This window comes from Schistosoma mansoni, chromosome 6 (assembly GCF_000237925.1).
Source record: "Schistosoma mansoni strain Puerto Rico chromosome 6, complete genome".
Classification (NCBI taxonomy): Eukaryota; Metazoa; Platyhelminthes; class Trematoda; order Strigeidida; family Schistosomatidae; genus Schistosoma; species Schistosoma mansoni.
The window spans coordinates 12,658,330-12,683,603 of NC_031500.1; the positions used below are offsets into that span (position 1 = coordinate 12,658,330).

Here is a 25,274-nt window from a genome sequence, read left to right on the forward strand (position 1 = left end):
GTTATATTATCAGAAGGGGTTTTGTGCAGATTTAGTATTTTCATAGTTGAAAGCACGGGACAATTGAAGCTATACCGCCAAGGAAAAATTGTGAGACATTAACACCATTGGATGCCAGCTCAGTGGTCTATTGATTAAGTGCTCTGGCGCAAAACTGGTAGGTTCTGGTTTCGGATGTCGCGAGTTGGGATCGTGGATTCGCACTGCTGAGGAGTCCCACAATAGGACGAAACGGCCGTCCAGTGCTCCCGGATTTTCCTTGGTGGTCTAGCTTCAATTGACTCATGCTTTCAACTATGAAAATACCAAATCTGCACAAAACCCTTTCTGATAATAATCATATGCTCACTAGTGACTGACTTCAAGAGAGAATTCTGAGAATTATTTATTGTACCAGATTATAATACTGAATAAAGCCATTAAAAAATGATAATAATGCCTGGAGTTCTAGTGAGAAGCAGTGACCAGTGGAGTTCAAACCACGTCTGTTGTGAAATAGAACCTTACTGAAGACAAGTGGTGAACGGTTGCTCAACTTCGTGTTTTGTTACATGATCGAATGTGTGCCAATTACTCACCTTACTCATTATGTGATTGCAGCTTATTTTTATCTGACTATAAATATTGATTCACGACTGGCTAAATTGAGTTGGCGCACTCGCCTTCTCCACCACGCATTATTTTGTTTTACTTCACTTTCCTATCAACGATTGTTAGAAATATATGTATTCAAAAATCCATTCTCGTATTTGACTTATTTAATTCCGTTATTCACTAATGCGAGTTATGTTGATGATTATATATACGAGGGAAGCGAAGATGTATATTTCGACAGCAATCATTTGGTAACGACCATTCGTCTGATTTAACTGGAGTCATGTATAGGGTCACTGAAAAAGTTGACTGGAATAATTACAATAACCCTATATTTTCATAAGTGAATTCTAGTTAGATGTTAACTTCTGACAGGTTAGTTTGGTGAATAGTGCTTCCTCAAAATAGAATGCCAGAAGAAAAGTTGAAATATACGGAATTAATGGTTACAATATTTTCAAGGGCCATTTGTACTCTATTCATGTGCACAGTTTTACATTATTATATATTCGTCTACATTAGTTATCAATTTTTTAACAATCAATAGTTTATGTAGTTATCGGAAAGTTTTTGAGTTATTCTACTTCGGATATTCCGAACTTAGTTTCGACTAGTCTTTATTTAATATATTGAAATTTGGCAGTGCGATCTACGGCACATTCTGTTTAGGACTAGTTAGTTTGGCCTACTCCAAAAGGTACATATATGTAAACAAAAGCTGATCAAGGGTGAATTCTCAGTATCAATAAATGGATCATTCAAACCCCTAATAATAATTATATAAACATAATGTACATTGAATACTATAGTGGCTATCTGAACCCAATAAAACAGTGTAAAGCGTATTGAGATGTAAAGAGAAAGTAATTAGGTTGAAGTCCAGTATAAGCACTAATATTATTCAGAGGAGTCGCAAATTCAACAAAACACACCTACTTGGTTCCGCTGTTAGCTACAATCAACCAATCTTCCCATGTACTAACAAGAACACATGAGGTATTACTAATTTACTAATTATTTAATTTCGGATGAATCAATGTAGAAATATGAATATTTTCCACTGGTTAAAGAAAACATTTATTCATCATGACAAAATATTTTCTTTCACTATTTTATTCTAGTTATAACTCATAAATCCAGTTTGATGCGCATTTTGTCCTATTTGCGACTGATCATCTGGATGTACCTGCATCTCAGAGTTGATGTTCACTCTGCGACTCGAATCCAGTACCGTTCGCTTCACATATACCAATAAGAGACAGATCAATTGCAGTCCTAAACATTAACGGGTAGATTCAAACAAACGATGCCAAATTAATTTAATCTCTAAAGTAGTTGTTGATGAGTAAAAGTAAAACAAAAATAAGCTATTTTACAAACTCCCTAGTAACAATATTAATACAATAGATAACCATATCATTTTTCTCAATTTATGGAATTGTTTTTTTTCTTCAGAAAATGCACAGATTTATCTATGACCCCCTTATTATTTTTTTTGTTTTTAATCATTCATCTCTCATACCATAATATAATCTTTACTTCAAAGTATTTCAATGTAATTTGAATATCATTCAACTACTTAATTGATTATCTAACTTTCTCAATTGTTTGTATTCTTCATTTCAATAACCCCTCCCCCCAGCTTTTCTTTGTAAGATCCTTTCTTTGATTTTAACGATTTATTGTTTACTCTATTTCATTATTATGTTTATTTTGTATCCATAATGAAAAAAAATATAAAGGAACAAACCCATTTGTTTCATGATCAAGATTTGACTATTATTGATAAATTCAATATGATATCATTGTGATCCTTTTTTATTATTGTTGTTGAAGTTATACGATCTATCTGATTGATTAAAAGGGAGAAAAGATTACATGATCTATGTTAAACAAAACAAACACCACCTTTCAAACTTATATCTTATTCAGTATATTGAGATAAAATGCTTTTATGTTCAGTTAGGCTTCTTTTTACTATCAACTCTATCTTTGACAAGATATAGATATATGAATGATATTGAAATAATAAATTCATTTAGTATTGTTTGTTTGAATCTTCCCATTGATGTTTAGGACGGCAATAGATTAGTTTCTTAACCGCATATTTGCATCCTGTCGTAATTGCCTTGATATCGCTTCAATTTACAAGCATTCTAAGCAAAAATAGCTGGTGGCTAACAGTGGAATGCAGTTTGACGTGCGTTTCGTCCTATTTAGTACTCGTCAGCTGGATTACCCGCATCCCGGAGTGAATATCAACTCAGATGCAGGTACACCCAGCTGAAGAGTCCCGATTAAGATGAAACTGAGTTCTACTGTTAGCCACCAACTACCTTTGCTTACATACTAATTGTTTTCGTATTTTGTAGTCTATTGTATTTAGAATTTTAGATTGATATGCCATAGTATTGTTTTTAAATTTGACTACTGTTTATGATAATTAAATTGAACTTATACTTCTGTAGGATCATAAAAGACTACCTTGAAAAGAAGAATTTTACTTCACAAATATATATATGTATATATATCCAATAAAGATAACCAATAATTATAAGCCCACCCATTATGTATTAGTTGAAACATTTCCGACATAGTATTTAGAACTTGAAATTTTAAAAATAGTTATAATAATAATAATTATTGACTAGTTCACGGTGGTCGTTTACTTTCTTTATGTGTATACAAGTGTGTAAAATCGTATTCTGTTCAAAAAGAAAATTCGGTTTTTTTTGAACAGAATACAAATTCATACCGATCACTGTGTGGGTGAGTGTGTAGATATTATTAGAATATTTTATAAATTTTACGGGACAGGCAAATATCGTTAAGACCATGGGTCAATTGAAGATAGACCACTGTGGAAAACCTGGAAGCACTGAACAGCCGTTTCGTCCTATTATGGGACTCCTCAGCAGTGCTCATTCAAGATCCCACTTCGCGAGATTCGAACCCAGGATCTACCAGTCTCGCGTCAGAGCACTTGACGGATAGACCACTGAGCTGGCATCCAACGGTTTTAATGTCTAACCTCAACCAATGCACGAAATTTCGCGACCAACTTCCATTGTACTGAGGTAGATACCTGTCTCTACCTGACATGGATTAGCTTCACTGGCCACGAGTTCTCACTAGAACTCCAGGAATTATCTCATGGAGCCAGGCAATAGTGAGCATATGATAATTATCACAAGGAGGTTTTGTGGAGATTGATTAGACATTAACACCTCTGGAAGCCGTCTCAGTGGTCTAGAGGTTAAGTGCTGTGGTGCGAGACTGGTAGGTTCTGGGTTCGAACCCTGCGAGGCGGGATCGTGGATGAGCACTGTTGAGGAGTCTCACAATAGGACGAAACGGCCGTCCAGTGCTCCCAGGTTTTCCATGATGGTCTAGCTTCAATTGACTCATGATCTTTGCTTTATAAAATTAGTATGAGACTATTCAGTAGTGCTACAATACTTGGAGCTCTAGTGAGAAGCCGTAACCAGTAGAGTTTAATTGTGTCAGGTGTAGGATGGTTATCCACCGCAGAGAATGGATAACGGTCACACAATATCATGAGTTGACAGGAGTTAAACATGTACATCACTGGATGATTGCTCGCGGATCTAGGAGTTAGAAGTTAACTCCCGAGACCGAAGTTCTATATTCGGAAGTAGACTACTGAAGAGTCGCATACTAGGACGGAACGAGCACCCAATGTTTTCAGGTTTTCCCTAGTGGTCTATATAATGTAAGTGAGTGATTTAAACCATGAAAATTCTAGAACTTCTACACGGACATTTGTCAATTCATCAAAGTGAAATATGTCCTAAAAAGAAGCAACACTTTATGCCAGTAATAATAATAATAATATGAACACTGTTTCATATGTAAACAAATGTGACTCCAGTTAATTGGTGCTGTATTTTTTAAATGTACCTACAAAGTTTAGGAGCAGCTCATATCCTTAATAACACTCAAATATATATGATAGAGAATGTATTCAATAAAGCAATTGTCTCCAAGTTGTTGATTTTCCGACTGTTGATCAATATTATATGAAAAATATCATCAAAGATGTTACGAGTGAAATCTTCAGGTTAATTTTTGCTTTAGTGTAACTATATACTTAAAGCAACTATATATTGATTGGTTACTGGAAAGGATCAAACGTCACAAGTTAATCAAAAAAATCAATAAATCAAAGATTATAAACTTATTCAAATGGATAACCTTTAATCTATTAAGCTTTCCTAAGAATTTAATTCATGGATCAATATTTGTTTTGTTTTGTTTTTCTATTTTAATAGAGTGAAATCAAGAATTGACTATCAAGAGTTATAGTGACAACTAAAAACATTATTATCTCAAACATTTTACTTAAATACTTCCCATTTCTAAAATAGGTTTGTGTTATATCCTAGTGAAGACATAAGTATGGGTAACTCCCAGGATCTACTAATGGACTCTTATTCTATATATATTCTTATTGTTTAACTATTGAGTAATTAGATTGTGTATATCTATATTCATCTTATTATAAGTTTCGTTTTGACCTATGGATTATTATTATACGAATCACTGTTCCTAAATTATATTCAGTTTATTGATCATTGTATCCACATTCACAGCTACATTTCGCTTGATCTTTTACAAATATTATTTTCTATTTTATGATGTGATGCCGTCTGTTTGTCTGATTTATAGACCGAGTATGCTTGAAATAGATTATTCGCATAGCAGAAGCTGCACTTGGTGTTCTGGACTCAATTGGAAGGGCTAGGCGGACAAGGGACCAATAAGGACGCTAGACTACTCATACTGGTTGAATGTCATTGATCGGCACAGTATTGAGATCGGAAGAGTCGTGTTTTGATTGCTGGATTATTCACGTGAAAAAAAACCGGACATAAAATCGTAACGAATTGGATAGTCCTATTTTTTATAAAGTCATAATAGTTTGTCAATATTATCCTAGTTGAATTTAGTTTTCTATCCTAATTGACATCAAATGGAAAACTATTGAATATCAGAGGGCACTGGATAAATATTCTATTCCCATTCTTAACTACTAACAGTTGTACACTAATAATTCCACTTGGAAACTTGAAGAAATCATCAGTATTATTTAATCGTTCAGTCAGTAGAACGAATCGCTTTGTAATAAGATGACTAGTTTTTTAAAATGTCAGCCATTCAATTTTGATTCAGTGATTCAAAGGTATCACACTCCCTACGATGTCTGTATACCGTTGGTTTCATCTTGTGTAACGTAGTATACACATATTGTTGTGAACGAGAACACGGGGGGGGCACAAAATTACAGATTATCTCACTTAAATCTGATAACCATACAGTAAACAGTTAATTTGTAAAATAACAATCAATTGTCTCAATTTTGACTGTTCCTTCTGCAAATATCAGTCCATCTTCTCTGATTTTATTGTTAATGCATTGTCGTAACAATTGCGTCCCGTTTCCGTTCTGTCCTTATCGATCTCCTACTGAAATACATACTGAAATACCATCGTTATATAATACTTATGTGGATATAAGTAGCCCACACCACTATATTTGAATGCTTGACGTCAGTTCATAATGTTAGCTAACTAAATCATCATAACCGTATTAAATTTCTACTCATATTAGCGAGAGCATTTCAACATTGCTATTTTACTTGTGAAGCACATCAGTAGTAAACATTCATCTCATATCATTAGTTGAATGTATAATGTGCATATTATGTAATACATTGAATAAGTCAGTATTTTCATTCTTTATGGTTGAATAATTTTCAAATCATGTAACTAGGTTATTCACATAGTTTATATTAGAAACCATCTAGCCGAAATTGGATGAATCGATGGGGTTTTCTTTGACAAACATTTTATTTAGCAACAAAATATATCAATAATGAACTGAACATATGTGTTGCTGGGATAAACATATTCAACTGTGAGTAGTATGTTTATTTGATTTAACTAAATTATAAATTAGTTGGTAAGATATCTATCTATTATGTTCTGTCTGATTAGTACGCTAATTAAGTGACTGAAACTCCTTGATTATCTATGAACTGACTGGACGGTTGTTGAATTTGAGAAGGAAGTTGTATGTATACGGTTTTTGAAGTGAACTCCAGGATGGACGTTTTATCCCCTGTTTCTAAGTTCTATCAGCTTTTATGAAATATCTCATTAGTTTTTTTGTCACTTTAAACAACAACATCAGTACAAACTTTGAATAAAAGCGATTTTTGAAAATTTCTCATCAAATAAATAACAATTTTAATAGTTGAGATCGTGAATCAATTGAAGCTAGACCATCATGGAAAACCTGGAAGCACTGAATGGCCATTTCGTTCTATTGTGGTACTCTCCAGCAGTGCGCATCCACAATCCCGCCTCGCAAGATTCGAACCCTGAACCTATCAGTCTCGCGCGTGAGCTCTTAACTTCTAGACAATTGAGCTGGCCAGCATCCGACGGTGTTAATGTCTAACTCTAACCGATCCACGAAATCGAGCGATACATCTACCAATGTCTTCAGTGAGTTAATATCTCATAACAGACCTGGTTGAACTCCAGTGGTCACTTCTTCTCACTAGAACTCCAGGAAATACCGTTGGATGTCGGCTCAGTAGTCTAGTGGTTAAGCGCTCACCCACAAGACTGATAGGTCCTGGGTTCGAATCTCGCGAGATCTGATCGTGGATGCGCACTACTGAAGAGTCCTACAATAGGATGAAATGACCGTCTAGTGCTTCCAGGTTTTTCATGGTGAAAATGCCAATTCAAGCTTTACTGAAATTAGAGAATCCTCTTTTTCTGATCTACAACTCTTCACTGTCATTAAAATTCATAAATAAAACAATGAAATACAATGAAAATAACATTAAGATATTAATAACTTTCTTCTTCTACAATATACAATTAATAATAACATAATAATAATACATAAAATAAATAATAACCCCCCTAATGAAAATGTAGCTAAACGATATATTTCTAAATCCATTGGTATCATAGTTGGTATTGGATACCTTGGTAACCATAAAAGTTGTTTAGCATAAAGATAAATCCAATATGAATATGTATTCATTCGATAATTTTGTCGTAAATCAAAATCACCATGGATTCTTTTTAATTCTAAATTTGAATGATAACTTCCTTCGGATAAAGTAAGATTATCAGTTAAATTTAACCATAAATATGTTCGATTTTCAATACGATATGTATCCCATGTTATATTACGTAATGGTTCTGGTGTAGCATTTGATGATTTTGCAAAATTCGATATCAATGATAATATATAACTACTCATTTTTATATCAAGATTTGTATATTGGTAACGAGGGGGTTTAAGATTTAAATCAATTGCCCATTGTTTATTGATTTCTTCTATAGTTTTATATAATTGTAATAATGGTAATCCAAATAGATATGGTAGTTCTGAACCAGGATAGATACCAATGATTTGACTCCATATATCATTTATTGATTTATAACCAAAAATATACATTTGTGTATGGTTAGTGGGTAAATATTGATTCGTATTGGATTGTAATTTCTTTTTCTTAGCAAATCTTGGATTAGAATGATATTGAAGGGTTTGAATTAAACCAGAACCAATAAAACGATCTGTCCAAGCAGAACGATACATTTTCCAACGTGATAATGTATTTTCTTTATCTGGCCAGTATGTATATTGAAAAAGTAAAGAATTTGTAATACCAATTGGATCCTATTGAAATGAAACATTTAGAATGGGAACATACGTTACACTGATAATGATAATGCTGGTTATTATATAAGAGATTTATTAAACAAAACTTTTCAGTGAAATTATATCGATCCTGATCGACGCCATTTATGATGTTGAGAATTATTAGTGGATGTTAAAAAAACAGGCTTTCCAAATCAAGAATCTATCACTAGTTAGTTTCGGTAGGCTTGCAGTTACTGGCTCTACGTGGAGCCCATATAGGTTATTTTAGTTTCTGGACAGAACAGTTTATTCATTTTTTTAAACCAAACTTTGACTTTGTCACTTATTCGCTTATCAACCTTGACTGTTTTTATATGAGCGTATGTGTATGCACTTCTTATCCTATTCATCTCATATGTGCAACTTATTTTTGTCTGACTATAGATATTGAGTCACACCTGATAGAAAAGCGTGTCATTTCGCTTCGCTCTCTTATCTACGCTTCCTTCACTTCGTTCCTATGATTGTCTTTCCAGGTCAATGAGTGTACAAAATAAACGTATTCAAACCTTATTCTCGTATATGAATTATTTAATTCCGTTATTCACTAACGCGATTAAAGTCAATGATTATTTATGAGGATCGACGATATGTATAAGTCGATAACAATAATTACACAATCAAAATAGGAGTCAGATATTCTAGGGTCATTGAAGGCTATGAGATTCTCAAAGTTTATAATTCGTCTCCTTATATTTAAAATCGCGCTAATATTGTTAAAAGTTTGATAATATTTCTAGGGAAGATTAGTATATGCTTAGATTCTTTATTCAGTCGTAAGTATTTTCATTATGAACTTCATGTGTAAGGTGGTTGGAGGTAGTCGACAGGAAACCACTGACTCGGGTTTTGTTTTAGTTAACACTCATTTATAAGACGTACCTGTAAAGTTGAGGAAACTGATGCTTCCCATAACGTACGATCTCAGGCATCCAGATCCACAATCTGAGATGTTAGCGTTGAGTTATTTAGACAATTACTGATCAACTCTAATACCGATATGTTTACAATTGATTGACTAGTGAGTAGTGACCAGGTACATCCAGCTGACGAGTCCCGAATAGAACGAAACGCGCGTCAAACTGTTTTCCACTACTAGCCACTATTTATCTGTGCTTATAATGCTTGTGAATTAAGGCAATATCGAGCCAATACGCACAGTATGCACATATGCTAATAAGAGACTGACCAGTTGCAGTCCCAAACATCAATTAGATGATTCAATCAAACAATATTAAGTGAATCATATATTTGTTGATGGAGGTTAAAATTATCAAGAAATTGAAAAATTTAAAACAGACAACATGAAATGGACTTCATTCATCCTAAATAGTATTTTACTGTTGATGTCTTACAAAATTGTTTGTCAAAAGATAAACTACTTCTACTGTGATTATATCCCGAAGAGAATTATGAATGGTAACTTTTGAGAACTATTTATGAACCAATACCATACATATGGCTCTATTAAATAATTCTTAAGTAGCTAAACTATGCATATTCGTGTCTCTCTTATTATAAGCTTCATTTTGACCTATGAACTATTATTATACGATTTGCCATTCTTGAGTTATGTCCAGTCTATTAACTATAGTCTCCTATATTCACAGATACATTTAGCTAGATCTTGTACAAATGTTATTTTCTATTTTATGGTACGATGTGGTCAGTTTAGTTTGTAAATAAACCCGGTATGTTTAAAATACATGATTCATTATCATGGAGGCTAAGAGTGGTGTTTTTAGACTCAATAGGCAGATCTAGGCAAAGAGAAGAACCATTAAGGACTCTAGACTGATTTATGAGTCATTGGTCCAGTCAATAAATCACTACTCTCTAATAAGCGGTATCATTAGTTTATATATGATTAATAGGGCTCAAAGCCAACAAGCTATAACAATTGATATTTCAGTAGTATATGAAAATTTATTCCAAGAATCATTGAAGTATACACCTGTATATTATTCAATTAAGTATTAATCTCGCGAGTGCGGGATCGTGGTTGCTCACTGCTGAGGAGTCCCATAATAGGACGAAACGGCCGTCCAGTGCTTCCAGGTTTTCGATGGTGGTCTAGCTTCAATTGACTCATGATTTCAACTTTGAAATATACTGAAATCTCCACAAATCCCCTTCTAAGTATTAACCATTTGAATTGTTTAAGTACATACAATAATTTATATTCATTGATTATGTAACATAAGTTGTATATACCATGATAATGATAAATGACTTTATGTTTTTCCTCAAGTATTTTTGTGAATAAATTAAAAGGGTTGTATGTAATAGTTACCTTTACAGTCATATCGCCACCATCATCGTCATCATCATATGGTCACTTATAATAAATGGTTTAAGATTGATTTAAGAAATACTCTTATCCTATATATGTAGAAAGAAGTACAAATATACATCTAAGGATATGCTTAGATTTATCTCCTACTTTTGAATTCTGGCATAATTTTGGATATTGATGAATGATTGGAATTTTGAATGATTTTAAGTAGAGAGTAGGTACCATTCTACAGTAAGTAAGTAAAGAAGGAAGGAAGGAAGGAAACAAGTAAGTAAGTAAGTAGGTAGGTAGGTAAGTAAGTAAGTAAATAGGTAAGTAGGCAAGTACGTAAGCAAGTAATTAAGTAGGTAAGTAAGTAGGTAGGTAGGTAGGTAAGCAAGCAAGTAGGTAAGTATGTAGGTACGTACGTAAGCAAGTAAGTAAGTAAGTAATTGATAAGTTTCGTTATTTGGACGCTATACTCGGATCCTAAGCTATTATCGTAACTTCCAAGCTAAATCTACACAGCAACTTGAACACGAGTGTTATATCCTAGTGAATACATAAGTACGGGTAACTTTCAGGACCTATTAATGGATTATTATTCTATATATATTCTTATTGTTTAACTATTAAGTAATTAGATTGTGTATAACTATATTCATCTTATTATATGGTTTATTTTGACCTATTGATTATTATTATAGGATTTACTGTCCCTAAATTATATCGTATCCCACGTTCACAGCCACATTTGGTTTGATCTTGTATAAATATTATTTTCTATTTTGTGATGTGATCTGTTTGTCTGGTAAAAAAAAACGGAGTATGCTTGAAATAAATGATTCGCATAGATTCGTATAGCAGAAGCTGCAATTGGTATTTCTGGACTCAATTGGAAGGGCTAGTCGGACAAGGGACCAATGCGGACGCTAGATGCTCATACTGATCGAACGTCATTGATTTGGCACAGTGTTAAGATTAGACAAGTCGTATTTCGATTGGTGGATAATTCACGTGATAAAAAGCCGGACATAAAATCATAATAAATTGGCATACGGTCTTCTTATTTTATAGTCATAACAAATTGGCGACGGCCTTTTATAAAGTCACAAGTATTTAAGAAGTCCTTAGGTTTTCCAGGAAATTCTGGAATGCTACTAAACATAGTAACAGTATAGTAATCAGTCAATCAGAAACTCTACATGTGACTTCTCACTTTCGTGATGTTTCCGGTGAAACTTCTAGTGAACGCTGATTGGATAAAATGCTTCTTAGTGTTTCCTGAGCTTTTCTCGTCTTTTACGAGAAGTTTTCTGGATCACTCCAACCAGTAAGTAAGTAAGTACGTTTGTTATTTATATAGTTACTTATTTAGTCAAAACAAACATTGACGAATAAATGATTCAGTCTTATAGGTTAAATTACAGTATGCAATTAGTCATAGGACCATTAAAACCAAGAAGCATTGAATATCGATTCCATCCTAGTAAGTCAGCATTTACGACCTTATATTAGATCAATCTTAGAACCATATGGCCTTGTTAACTCAAATTAGAAGTGGTAATTAATAGATGTCAGCTCAGTGGTCTGAAGTTTTAAAACTCTCCCTAAAGTTCAAGTGCCCTCTGTTCGATTACCGATAACATCTTGAATGCATTATATCAAAGCTATCCATCCACCAATAAGGACTGATCGATTATAGTCCTGAATATGAACAATGAAATAAGAATATGAATTCAGTCTTGGTATATTTTTACATAATAATTAACGAGGATTTAACCAAACAGAAAATTTCCTGTTATTCTACTCAAATCTTTATTCTTACTCTCTTCAAACTAATCGATAATTGGAATTATGTGTACCTGGAGGTGGGAATAAATCTTTCTTGTATATTCATGCACACACATAAATGTTTTTCAATTTTTAGTACTCCTTTTATCTGAACTGAACAATGAGACATGATAAAAGAGAAAAAGAGTATATATAAAATATATATCTATCCTTATTCTCAGAAGGGGTTTTGTGAATATCATACTAATTTTAGTAGTTGAGGTCATGAATCAATTGAAGCTTGACCATCATGGAAAACCTGAAAGCATTGGATGGTCGTTTCGTCCTATTGTGGGACTCCTCAACAGTGCGCATCCACGATCGGACCCAAGACCTATCAGTTTCGCGCGTGATCACTTAACCTCTAAACCACTGAGCCGACATCCAACGACTGTCCAGTGCTTCCAGGTTTTTCATAGTAGTCTAACTACAATTGATTCATGGTCTCAACTATCCTTATTCCTTATAAATTGGTTGAAAATAGAGGTTTAAAAGATGAGAACAATAATAAGAATACTGTGTATATAGCACAGACAAATAGCTTGATTTACTAAAGAAAACACAGTTGAAGAAGTACCAACAATACGGTGGAATTCAATCAAAGTTATGACAAATGTTTTTCATATACTTTTAATTACTATTTTAGAAAGTGGATCAAAATGAGAATATGATCCTCTGATAAGATCCAATATTACATTTTATGAGGATACAAGTAGTTAATCTAATTTCAGGTTCCATATTTGATGAACATATATCATAACCAATATTATGATAAAAATAAAGCCCACTCTGTAATCAGTGAATTAATGATATAACAGTCTCTTGATATTATGTACTTAAGAGTCAAGTTGTTCTTAAGGATCCACTATTCCATTTTATCCAATTTGGAACTTGACAGCTGAACGTATCTATATCCAGCGTTATCGTTCACATTAGGAATCGAACCTTGTATCTCTCACTTCAAACGTCAATTCGATGTTCACTGATCCGCTGGTTTCAGATTGCTAGATCCATTTTTTTATGATTAGATTGATCAAAATTCAGGCTTAGATATCAATATTTGGAGAATACAAACCCTTACTAATAACAGTAATAACATCGTACTCATTAAACATGTTAGACATTATCTGAACTCAGAGAACCACTCTCCTACAAGTTAGGCATTTGAAGCAAAAGGTAATGAGTTTGAGTCATAGCATGATCATCATCACACTTAGACGTAAGTACATCCAGTTGAGTCTTAAACTGAATGAAATTAGTTTATTGGATACTAGCGCTATCGAAAATCCACCTATTGCATAAAAACCTTGACAAAGTCTTTGTGACAGAGCGTTATCAACAGAATGCACATATCGCAGCATAGAATGACCAGAACCCCTTTAGGAATATCAATAGTGAGATAATGCAAACATTTATTAATCAAATAGGTAGGTTCAAAATTATCAAATCATAATGAAAAAATATATCATGAGTTATGGGTTTGTGGTAAAATCTTTCTAACTCCACTTGTTTCAATGTGTATTAATGAGTTCCATGTTCATTAACCTTATATTTACCAGTGAAAGAGCTCCATTCTCAGTCGTTAGTTATAAAAAGAAAGGTCAGATTAAAATTGATCTTTACAACTACGGTAAATGTTAAATATATTCTCTTAGTGTGTGTGGTCTTGAGTGCTGTTAGAGGTATGAAGACAGTTATCACTTCCCGGTTGCCCACACCGTGGAAGAGTTCTTCTAGAGGTACCTGAAAAGGAAATTGGGTTAGAAGTGGTCTTAATGACCTGAGAACGTGACCGCAGTGCCCAAGGACAACTGCTTGAGGTCGGTCTCACACGACCTTTTTGTGGGTAGTTTTTGTGTTAGCTCCGTACGTGTTGAGACCTTACTGCCGGAAACGGATATCCGTGGGATAAGGCGAGGTGTGCATTTTTAGGGTCGACCTTTTCTAACCCCACCCCTCCTTGTGGGAAGGCAGCACCGCTGTTATGCTGGTTGTCTGAAGGAAACACCTTACTGCCGTCACACCTCTGTACAGTCGGCAGTACGACTTTGCCTTCGGACTTTGGGTTTGCTGCTTTTAGTCTTACTGCTCTCCAACCTACCTGTCTGGCATGGTAGGACCTTGAGGAATGATTGTTCCAGCCAGTATAGCTCGATTGGTTCATCACGATCGGCAAGCCCGACCACCACGTCAAGGTAGCAGCAACGGTCGGGTCTCTTAGTGTAAATAGAAGATGGACTCCTTAAATTTCCATCATGTTTTTCCTGAAAGATATAATTTTTTCTATGACTATAATTCAAGAGCACTCTAATCCCAATAGACTTGATGCTCAAGTTTTCCATAACTCATTGTTACTATGACATCAATATTTATGTTGCTGATTTTATACTACTGAATTTCTAACCAATAGTTAACTCATTATAGGTAAAATGCATGATTATACTACGAATCGTGTTTACCGCTTTAAAAGATGATGAATGAAATAAAATCACTCCGACAATCATCTCTCAAAAATCGAAACTTTTTATATAGTGAACTATTTAACTTACTAGTGCAAAATCATTTTTCACCATTTCCATAAAACTTGAACGCATTAAATCAATTGACATACCAGAAAATTCAGTATTTGGATTCAATAATTCGAGGGAATCCAAAGCTCTATTTTGTGTATTATTTATTAAATTCCATGTTATTGGGACATCCAACTGATAAATTGATGCTAATGCATGAAAAACACCATCATCTACAACCATGCCACCAATAAGCTAGAAAACAATGAAAGATATCGGCGGGAAAATGTCAGCTTTATTCTAAAGAGACTATTTTAAGAAGATACAAAATAATGAGTTACTGTAAGACATAGAGGTTTCTAATAATTATTCTAAATTAGATGTGGCTAATTGATCGTTGGAGAGTGGCAAATCTTACGTTTTTCTGGTCCTTAGTATTAAAAGGAATCCTATCATGTGGCCACTAGTACATGTGCCTCGTCATCACGTCCACTAACACTGGACAAACATAACATTGATCATCAATCAATGGTAAACTAACTTAAGCATTTCGTCCTAACAAGAGGTTATTTGCATCTCGAAAACTCTAGGCTATGAAGCTGGAAAATCAATTAGAGAATTCCATAGAGATCATCAGCCCCTTGATATTGTACCAGTGCTTTGTTGATAAGTGCAAACTAGCATAAAATTTAGATTAACCAGAGTTTCCTAACTACTTCCTTCAACCTTCCAATCTAAAATGGGAATAAATGTTACTAACTATGAAAGTGTAGTTTATTTTTCTTCAAACATTTCTATATATTAAAGCATTCCAAACTACTAAGTAGTAGCATCTAAACTTTGATTGCTTAATAGTTATTACTCATCAGAAAATTGTATCTACGACCTTGAAGAAGGTACATCAAGTTTGTATCATCAATTACTATACCTATAGAAGTTAGTTACGGGACATTTAGGTCATGTTTCAAATTTAGTCAATACAATTTACAGGGTTCTATCTCATCAACTTTGTTGTTTGACCATATAGATGGTTGATTTTAAATCTCAAAATTTAACGATAAGGTTAACTCATCATAAAAACTTTCGAAAGTGAACGGTAACAACACACTTGGCTTATAATAAGTTTCTAAAATAGCTATAAGTATCTTGGTGCATACTCAATATATTTCAATTATTATTAGCAGTGGAAATTGGGACGCGTGTGTTGTTCTGTTTGAGACCAGTTAGCTAGGTGTATATATATATACACATTATTGTTGATGTCCGACTGAGTTGTTATTATTGATCTTTTCTTGCATCAGTTAATTAACACAAATTCTTATTAGTTACTTTGTTTCATTCAATATTATATTTCAAATTTCCCATCACTAACTGGTTTTGGTTAAATAACCATTGGAAAATCAAAAGGCAATGGGTAGTTGTTCTGTATTAGTATGAGATAAAACTTAGAACTTAAAGGCCTTTTGATATGCTCTTAAGCTTCAGACTACAGAGTTACAATTCAAAAGTTTACATTTCTAACTTCGAAATTTCATTTGGAAATAACCCATTGTTGGTGGTGGGTAGGTACTTCAATTGCGACGTCATCGAACTATTCCTGTTACGGGTTTTCACTAGATCTTCAGGAATTACCACTCGGAATCATCCACTTACTTACTTACGCCTGTTACTTCCAATGGAGCATAGGCCGCCGACCAGCATTCTCCAACCCACTCTGTCCTGCGCCTTCCTTTCTAGTTTTATCCAGTTTTTGTTCATTCTTCTCATGTCTGTCTCCATTTCTCAGCGTACTGTGTTCTTTGGTCTTCCTCTTCTCTTTAGGCCGTCACAATTCCATGTGAGGGCTTGTGACGCAGTTGAGTGCCTTCCTCAATATGTGTCCTATCCACTTCCAGCACTTCTTCCTGATTTCTTCCTCCGCTCGAATCTGGTTTATTCTCTCCCACAGTAGGTTGTTGCTGATGGTGTCTGGCCAACGGATCCCAAGTATCTTGCGTAACCATTTGTAAGCACATAATTTATTTTTTTGAATAGGACGTTATGATGACCGCTGAATTTGTAGCTCAACTAGATAAGCAATAGTCATTAGCTCACTAGTAAGCTCTAGAGAAAATTTCAGAAGTTCTAATGAGAATTTGTGACCAGTAAAGTTCAACTATGTCGGTCATGAGATAATTGCTGTCCAGCACCACGAAGTGAATGAAATTAAAAATGTAAACCAGTCAGCGATTTAAAGGATAAAGAAACACCAAGAGAATCTAAGGTCCCAAATTCAATGTCTGGTATGCCTTGGATGCATATATCGAAGAGTTCCATACCACGAAAAAACAACTATCCATTGCTTCATGATTTCCAGTGATTATCTAACCAAATTTAGTCCGTAATTTGAAACTTCAATTTTAACAATCTCCACAGTACCTTAAAATGAAAAATACTACTTACACTCTGTTTACCTATCTCATAATCTTTTCTTCTGATATTAAACTTTTGCTGCCTTTCTACTTTTATCCTTAAATTGTTTTTGTGTATTAGGTTTTGTTCCAACAAGTTGCATCAAGTCCGTGTTTCACATGAAATATACTTTTCATCTCCTTAACTTTCCAACTCCAAAGTTTACACATCATAACAGTTAATGAAACAATGAATGATCAAACTATCTTCTACAATAAGTTTCATATTACTACAAATCGAATGAAAAAAGGAACACTTACTGGTATGTGAGCATAAAGACCATTAGTCCACAAGTATTTTGGTGTATTCATAATAAAATCATAATCTAAAGTTGGTGCCCATGGTTTTGTCAACCAATTAGGACGATGAATTCTTGTTTTTGCTGCTGCATTTGATATTTCTGTAGATGTACGAGATCGTAAACAATTGATCATTGAACGTTTTGATGAAACATCACAACCAACCTATAAAATTGTAAAACTTTGATTACTTTTGTTGTTAATTCATCTGATGAAAACATTTATGAACTTAATTATAAAGTCAATTCTAAAGACGCCGAAGAATTATCAATCATTGGTTTGGAGAAGGAATATATCGATTACATTTGATATAGTAAGGCTTATATTTACATTTATACTACATTTGTTTACAAAACTATGACATCTATCATTTTTGCGAGATCAGTATTTTGATCAAGATCATGAATCGATTAATGTTAGATCACCATTGAAAACCTGAAAGCACTGTACTGGATACAAGATGATTTCCTGCAGTTCTAGTGAGAAGCCATGACCAGTGGAGTTTAATCCATGTCGCATAGAGTCAGGTATCTACCTCAGACAATGGGTGAATGGTTGAGCAGTCATTCATGGATTGATGGAAGTTAGACATTAATACCGTTGGATATCGGCTCACTGGTCTAGAGGTTAGGCGTTCGCGTTCAAGGCCGAGGGTCCTGGGTTCGAATCTCTCGGGGCGAGATCGTGCACACTGATGAGGTCATATGATAGTTCATTTTAGATAAGCTAATGTAAAAATATACTTCTTCATTTTGATTCATAATAAGTCTTTTTGAGTGTATCAACGAAGCAAAAATGTAATCAGTTCAGATTTGTACTTCCTGATGGGATATCAAAATTAATGTTTATGATTACGTTTACATTACATATTAAATAACTGTTCTACAGGTAACTTAAACAAAGTCAGTGATTAAACATGACAGTATGATTGTTCAGATAATCGAGTGAAACGTAAATTTCACTTTAGCTCAACAAATCCTCAATAAATCCCCAAAATCAATAGCTCTGTAAGTCTTCGATATTTAATGTTGACTATGTTAGTTTTACTGAACTCAGCTAGCTGAAGGCTCTCGGTCACGCGTTCGCACCAGATCACTAGTTGGTGCGCCGCGCTACTCATCCCTTTCAACTACGAGCCAGCTTAGACCAAACTTTTCCTCGACATACCGATAGCCTTCCAAATATACCTTTGAACTCCTTCATTTATGATTTCTAATTTGACTGGGTTGGCATACTTCATTTATAGAGGTGTTACTGTTTAAAGCGTTGTCAAACTTCGAATGCTTGTGGCATCTTTAACCACAGTATTCAATATTTCAGATTATAAGTGCTATAAGTGCTATTATAAGTGCAGATTATAAGTGCTACATTTATCGTAAGCTCTACCTTACCTATGACTGGGTTAAAAATTTCCAGTATTTTAAATATTAAACGATCCCAAAAATAAGTAGATTAGTGGAGTAAAGTAAAATTTTATTTATGATCATCATTAAGTGCTAGAAAGCAATATATTGTTTACCATAAAAATAAAGAATAATTCCAACTAGTAGTGTCAAAGAAAGTAGGCTGATGGTGTCTAGAAGTGGGACTCATCAGCTGGACGAATCTGCGTCCCATAGTTGATGTCCGATCCGGGACTCCAACCCAGTGCCATTTGCTTTGAACGCTATCGTGTTATCCACTTAGCTAATGGGTTCAGGTATCCATTATCTCATGCAGTGGACGAAGTTTAATTCGTCTTTGTATCGGTTGTTTGAATCTTCCCAATGGTGTTTAGGACTGCAGTTGATCAGTCTCTTATTTTCATATGTTTATCCTGTGAGGATAACCACGATATTGCCTTAAGTCACAAACATTATAGGCAGAGATGATGATGGAACATCCAACCGACGAGTCCCAAATAGGACGAAACGCGTGTTCTGAATTCCACCACTAGACACCATCATCTCTGCTTACGATGTTTGCGACTTAAGGCAATACTGAGGTAATCCGCACAGGATGTACAAATGCCAATTAGAGACTGATCAACTGCAGTCCTAAACATCAATGGGAAGATTCGAACAAGCAATACAAAAATAAATTCAATGTATTGGTGGTTTGTTAACATTTCTGTAATACTAAATGACATTGATTCAACCGTTTGAGGAATTGAGATTTTCCATAAGATTGGTACATCTTGTTAGTAAAAGATCAACTAACGAGAAACATATGAAGTCGACGGTTTTTATTGCCAGTTTCTATCAATACAGTGCAGTTTTAATGTTAATTAACCAAAAAAACTTTTTATTCGAATCAGCGATGTTTGAAAAAGTCTCACACAGTAAATTGCATGGAGGCGTCAGACAAAGTGAGATTATCTATAAGGTAACAGAAAATAATGTGAAAACTACCAAATTCCATTAAGTAAACATTTCGAAATTAGTACATGGTATTTGAGATGGATTAAAACTGCCTTGGATATTATCTAAAGCCTGGGAGCAGTGGACATCTATTTTATTGTAGTATGAGACTCTTCAACCCTACCTGAAACCCTTCTCAAGGTACTTCGCGGTCTAAAGCTTGAGAAAAGTAGGGGAGTCGAATGTGAGGTTAGAAACCTCATTCCTGGAAAAAGAATCTTGCTACAAAACACCAATCATAGAAAATCATTTAGACCATTTAAATCCTCCCTTGTATGTTGAATGGTCTTCATATAGAAGATTTATTTCGCCTCATAGTGAAAGCCAAGATTCTTCGTAATTCACCAGCCGGATGTCCCTACTGACAACCCCACATGCAGTGAAAAGAATCAACATGGCCATCAAAAAACCAAGAGTGAAAAAGCAACAGGATCAGACAAAACACCAGCTGCATCACTGAATTCAGACATAGAGATAAGTGCAAAGATGCTCCATGTTCTATTCTGAAAGATTTAGGAGAAAGAACAAGTTTCGACAGACAGGAAAGAATGATACTTCACCAAAATACCGAAGAAAGAAGATTTTATTCAGTATGAGAACTACAAAAGTACAACACTAGAGTCAGTGCCGGACAAAATTCTTAATATAGTGTTGCTAAGCCGATTAAAAAATTCAGTAGATCCTTAACTTTTAGATCAGTAAGCTGGATTTCGTAAAGATCGATTATGTACCGACCACATCATGGCATCGCACATCGTTGTTGAATAATAAATTACATGTAACTCATAAATATGCATCAAATTTCCTTAATGACAAAAGTTGCGTTTATCTAACCCGTTATTGCTTATTGAATTCTATCGACCAATTTATAATGTCCCACCCACTAACCTGAGTAACTTGACATGGTGTATAATATGTTGAAGTGTTCACTGGTTGGAGGATCCAGGAAAATCTGGATCTAAGCTCTGTGTCAGTTAAAGATCATCGAGAAGATATACCTGTTGTCTCAAGGGAACTGATACTCCTTGATTAAAACGAATCCGGATCACATATTGCATGTTACACTACATAGGGATCAATTATGTTAGGCTTTAGTGAATTTACTTAAAATATTTTGATTAATTTGATGATGTAGCCGGATAGTTTTTCATTTAGAAGTAAACAGGAATATAGCTAATAATGAAATCATCGTCACCAATCATCTTTGGAATGGAGTTTATATTTTTGATATCTGATAAATAACTAACTTCATAATAATGAAATTGACAGTTTAGAAAAGCTTAAATGGACGAGGAATTTACAACAAACTGGTTTTTGGTACTGGCACTATTTCCTGTACTCTAAAATTCTAAGAAATCAAGTGATTGGAATTACTTTAATGTTAACCCTTCCAAAAAGTCGATTATAGTCCACTACAGTGTAATATTCGTTTATCAATGTATTGTTACGGGACATTTTTCACTATTAAACATTACATTATTTACCTCATGCTTACCTGATAAGCCAACTGTTTAGCATATGCCTCAGATTCATTGGCATTTTGAACAAAACCACCTTCCATTTGATCAGATCCGGACATAAGAATAACACGATGAAATAATGGTGGATTTCTACGACCTGATTTTTCTGACAATAAATGTAGTGCAACATCAGCCGCAGCTGAACCATGACCAATTACAGTGATCTATTGTGTAAAAGATGCAAGAAACACATACTTAGCGTACATGAATAAACAAGTACGTTTCTAAAATAACTAACAAGTAAGTAAGCATATCTGGAGTGGAAAAAATTGTCCCTACTTTCATAGAATGATAATCTCATTATACCACAAATTCACTAAGGTTCATATTGTTCTACTGGAGGTGAAGCCAGTTGTCCTAATGGTTAATTGTTCACTATGATACTTGGATGTTATAGGTTCGATTCCTAGTGAGGTCGTTTGAGTACGGAACTGAGAATTCCCATACTGATATGAAATAACTAACCAATACACTCAATTTTTCAGTGGTACCTCAAATTAGATTCGTCTATGACGGATACAGACTACAAACTAGAACCAATTTCCACAAAATACCTTGAACTTAATTTGTAGAGTTTGCTCCTACTGTAGTGAACGAGAACACGTGAGGGAACAACCAAATGTATTTTAACACATTACACAATATTTTGATGAAATCTGAGAACTATACAGCAAATACTCTATTTTCAAAATATACATCAATTGTCCCAAACTTTTTTGTTCCGTCATTTCCATACGAATCGCTCTCTATTCTCGTTCTCTTCTTTTTTATTTTCCTAATCTTCTACCTCTAGGCATTCTATTTTCGATTGGTGATACATACTACTTATATCTGTCAACATCTGTAGCACACACCGCATTACCACTGATTTACAACTCTTTACTTTTCCATCGTTCTCTTATCAAGGTCAATTTGTGTTGAAAATTAACATCATATTGAATAACCTTCACAAACTTATCTAGCTACTTTGATTAATTCTAATAATCTAAACATTTTTTTTAGAAATGTTACATCCCGAAGAGAATTATGAATGGTAACTTTGAGAACTATTTAAGGACCAATATGATACGTGTATTTCCTATTTTATGGTTGTTAAGTTACTTAACTATACATATTCATGTTCCTTTTATTGTGAGCCATAGACTACTACTGTACGATTTTTCAATCCTGAGTTACCCCCAGTCTATTAATTACGGTTCCCCACATTCACAGCCAATATTGGCTGAATCTTGTACAAATGTTATTTTCTATTTTATGGTACGATGTGGTCAGTTTGTTAGATATATAAACCTAGTATGTTTGAGAAATAATTATTCATATTGCAGAGACTGTTATTGGTGTTCTGGACTTAACTGGCTGGGCTCTAGGCAGATACAAGGACTGATAAGTACTCAAGACTGCTCATAAAGGCTTTTGTCTATTATTGCTCCGATCGATAATTCACTCCTCTCTAGTTGACGGGAATCAGCACGTTATATATTAACAAGAAATCAATATAATAAGAACTATTAAACTTACTTGATTAGGATCACCTAAAAATTTATCAGCATGTTCATGAATAAATTCCAATGCTCTAATTTGATCCCATAATCCATAATTTCCCATTATGATTTCCTCCTCATCATCATTATTATCATTAGTATTGATATTCTCATGTGAATATGGTTTATTTATAGCTAAATAACCAAATGGACCTAAACGATAATTCACTGTAATTACAACTAATCCTAATTGAGCTAAAACATGTCCAGGATAATAATTTACTGATCCAATTAAATGATCATAACTATGAAAGAATACAATAATTGGATATCGTTTATTATTATTACTATTATTATCATTTAAATAAGTAGTATCTGTTTCATATAAATTATAAATATTTAAATAAAGACAATCTTCATTATAAATTGAAGATTCTTTATGAATTGGTTCAAATGTAAAGCGTTGAAACCATTCATATGAATACTTGGACCATTCATGAAATGATGTTCTAGATGAACTTAAACTTGGTTGAGAACAAGCAGATCGAAAATAAGTTGCATCATATTTTTGATTGGATAAAATTGGTGGAATAGGTCGACGAAATCTTAAATTATTCTTTTGTGTTGGTGGTTGTGCATAGGGTATACCTTTCCAAATCTAATTGATTAAAGAAAAGGAAATAAATAATAAAAATTACTTGTAATAGTTCAGTCTACACTTAAGATGAAGTAATATCAAAAGAAATTCAAAAGGATCCATAGGATTCATGAAATCCATACATTTTAATAGTTGAGATCATGAGTTAATTGAAGCTAGATCACCATGGAAAACTTGGAAGCATTGGACAGTCGTTTCGTTCTATTGTGTGACAGTCTCTATTGGTATCTGTAAATTTCAATTGAAATGTTTCAGTATCATCAGTTAATTAAGATCTTACAAAAGTTGAATAGTAGTTAGTGGTGGAATCAGTAAACTTCCATAAAATCACTTCAAAAAAAGTGAATGTTATAACTTCCGATGATCTTGAATGATGAAGACTATAATTTATGGATGACATGCCTCGCTAAAACGACTTTGGAATGTCCACCTACTTACTAGAGTTATATATTAATGTGAGGAACTAGGATTGAGATACACAGTTGAACGTTGGGGTTAGAATTTGGATTTGATGTTTTCATCACGAAAGGACATTAGTTATAATGCCAAAATGATATTTAACCAAATGAGGAGATGAATTTTGCGCCAAAATTCAAAACATGTTATCATAAATATGATTGGTTCGTTCATAAATTATAGTCTTGCCGTATTTTCGTGTCATTCAATATAAACTATTTCCAATATGAAATAACTAAAAGCAGACTACTGCTGTATTAAAAAATCTAACGGTTTAAGTAAGACGATTCCATATTTTATGGAAGCCTACATTAAGAAGACAATGTCTTGATCATATCAACTACAATCTAATTACTAATTTAGAATGGTTAGTAAAGAGTTTGTCATTTATAAATGAGCTGACTAAAATAGGTGAATTAATTTCAACTGAATGGCTAGATGGAGCTCATTTTAAATCATAAAACACGTAGATTTAATTCTGTATGAAGTCATAGGTTATGCGTAATATATACAGCAACATCAAAGTAATACAAAACGGTACACTCTCTGGTTTTTAATAGTTTCTCAACTGACATCAGTATGTGAAGAAAATTATCTTCCTTTCATGATTTACCAAACAAATATAGAATTCATGAGTCGATTGGGGATTGTGTATGCGCATTGCTGAGGAGTCCTACAGTAGGACAAAACGACAGTCCAGTGCTTCCAGGTTTTACATATTACTTTATGTACTGGTAAACTATCGAGAAATTAATTTAATATTCTTGAATCACATTGTCTATCTTATAAGTATATCTTCGGAATAATTTTGAACAAGAATGGATAATTCACTTGATATCGTTTGTTTGAATCTTCCCATCGTTATTTAGAACTGTAATTGATCAGTCTCTTATTGGCATATGTGCATACTGTGCGTATTTCCTCGATATAGCCTGAATTCATAAACATTGTAAGCAAAGATAGATAGTGGCTAGCAGTGGAATCCAGTTTGACGCGCATTTCGTCCTATTTGGGACTCGTCAGCTGGATGTGCCTGCATCCCAGAGTTG

General features: G+C 33.9%; 1 protein-coding gene across 1 annotated transcript in view; it reads right to left on the reverse strand.

Annotated features, from left to right (window-relative positions):
* The window catches only part of Smp_141510 (family S9 non-peptidase homologue (S09 family)), a gene marked incomplete at its 3' end in the record, with an annotated part of 44,473 nt that overhangs the window by 16,498 nt on the left and 2,701 nt on the right, over positions 1-25,274 (reverse strand). The window contains exons 2-6 of the mRNA XM_018798302.1: positions 23,149-23,769; positions 21,606-21,794; positions 17,673-17,876; positions 15,001-15,216; positions 7,575-8,319 (exon numbers count right to left, since the gene is read on the reverse strand). Of these exons, the coding sequence (XP_018653257.1) occupies positions 7,575-8,319; positions 15,001-15,216; positions 17,673-17,876; positions 21,606-21,794; positions 23,149-23,769 (1,975 nt within the window). The remainder of the gene's footprint in view (positions 1-7,574; positions 8,320-15,000; positions 15,217-17,672; positions 17,877-21,605; positions 21,795-23,148; positions 23,770-25,274) is intronic.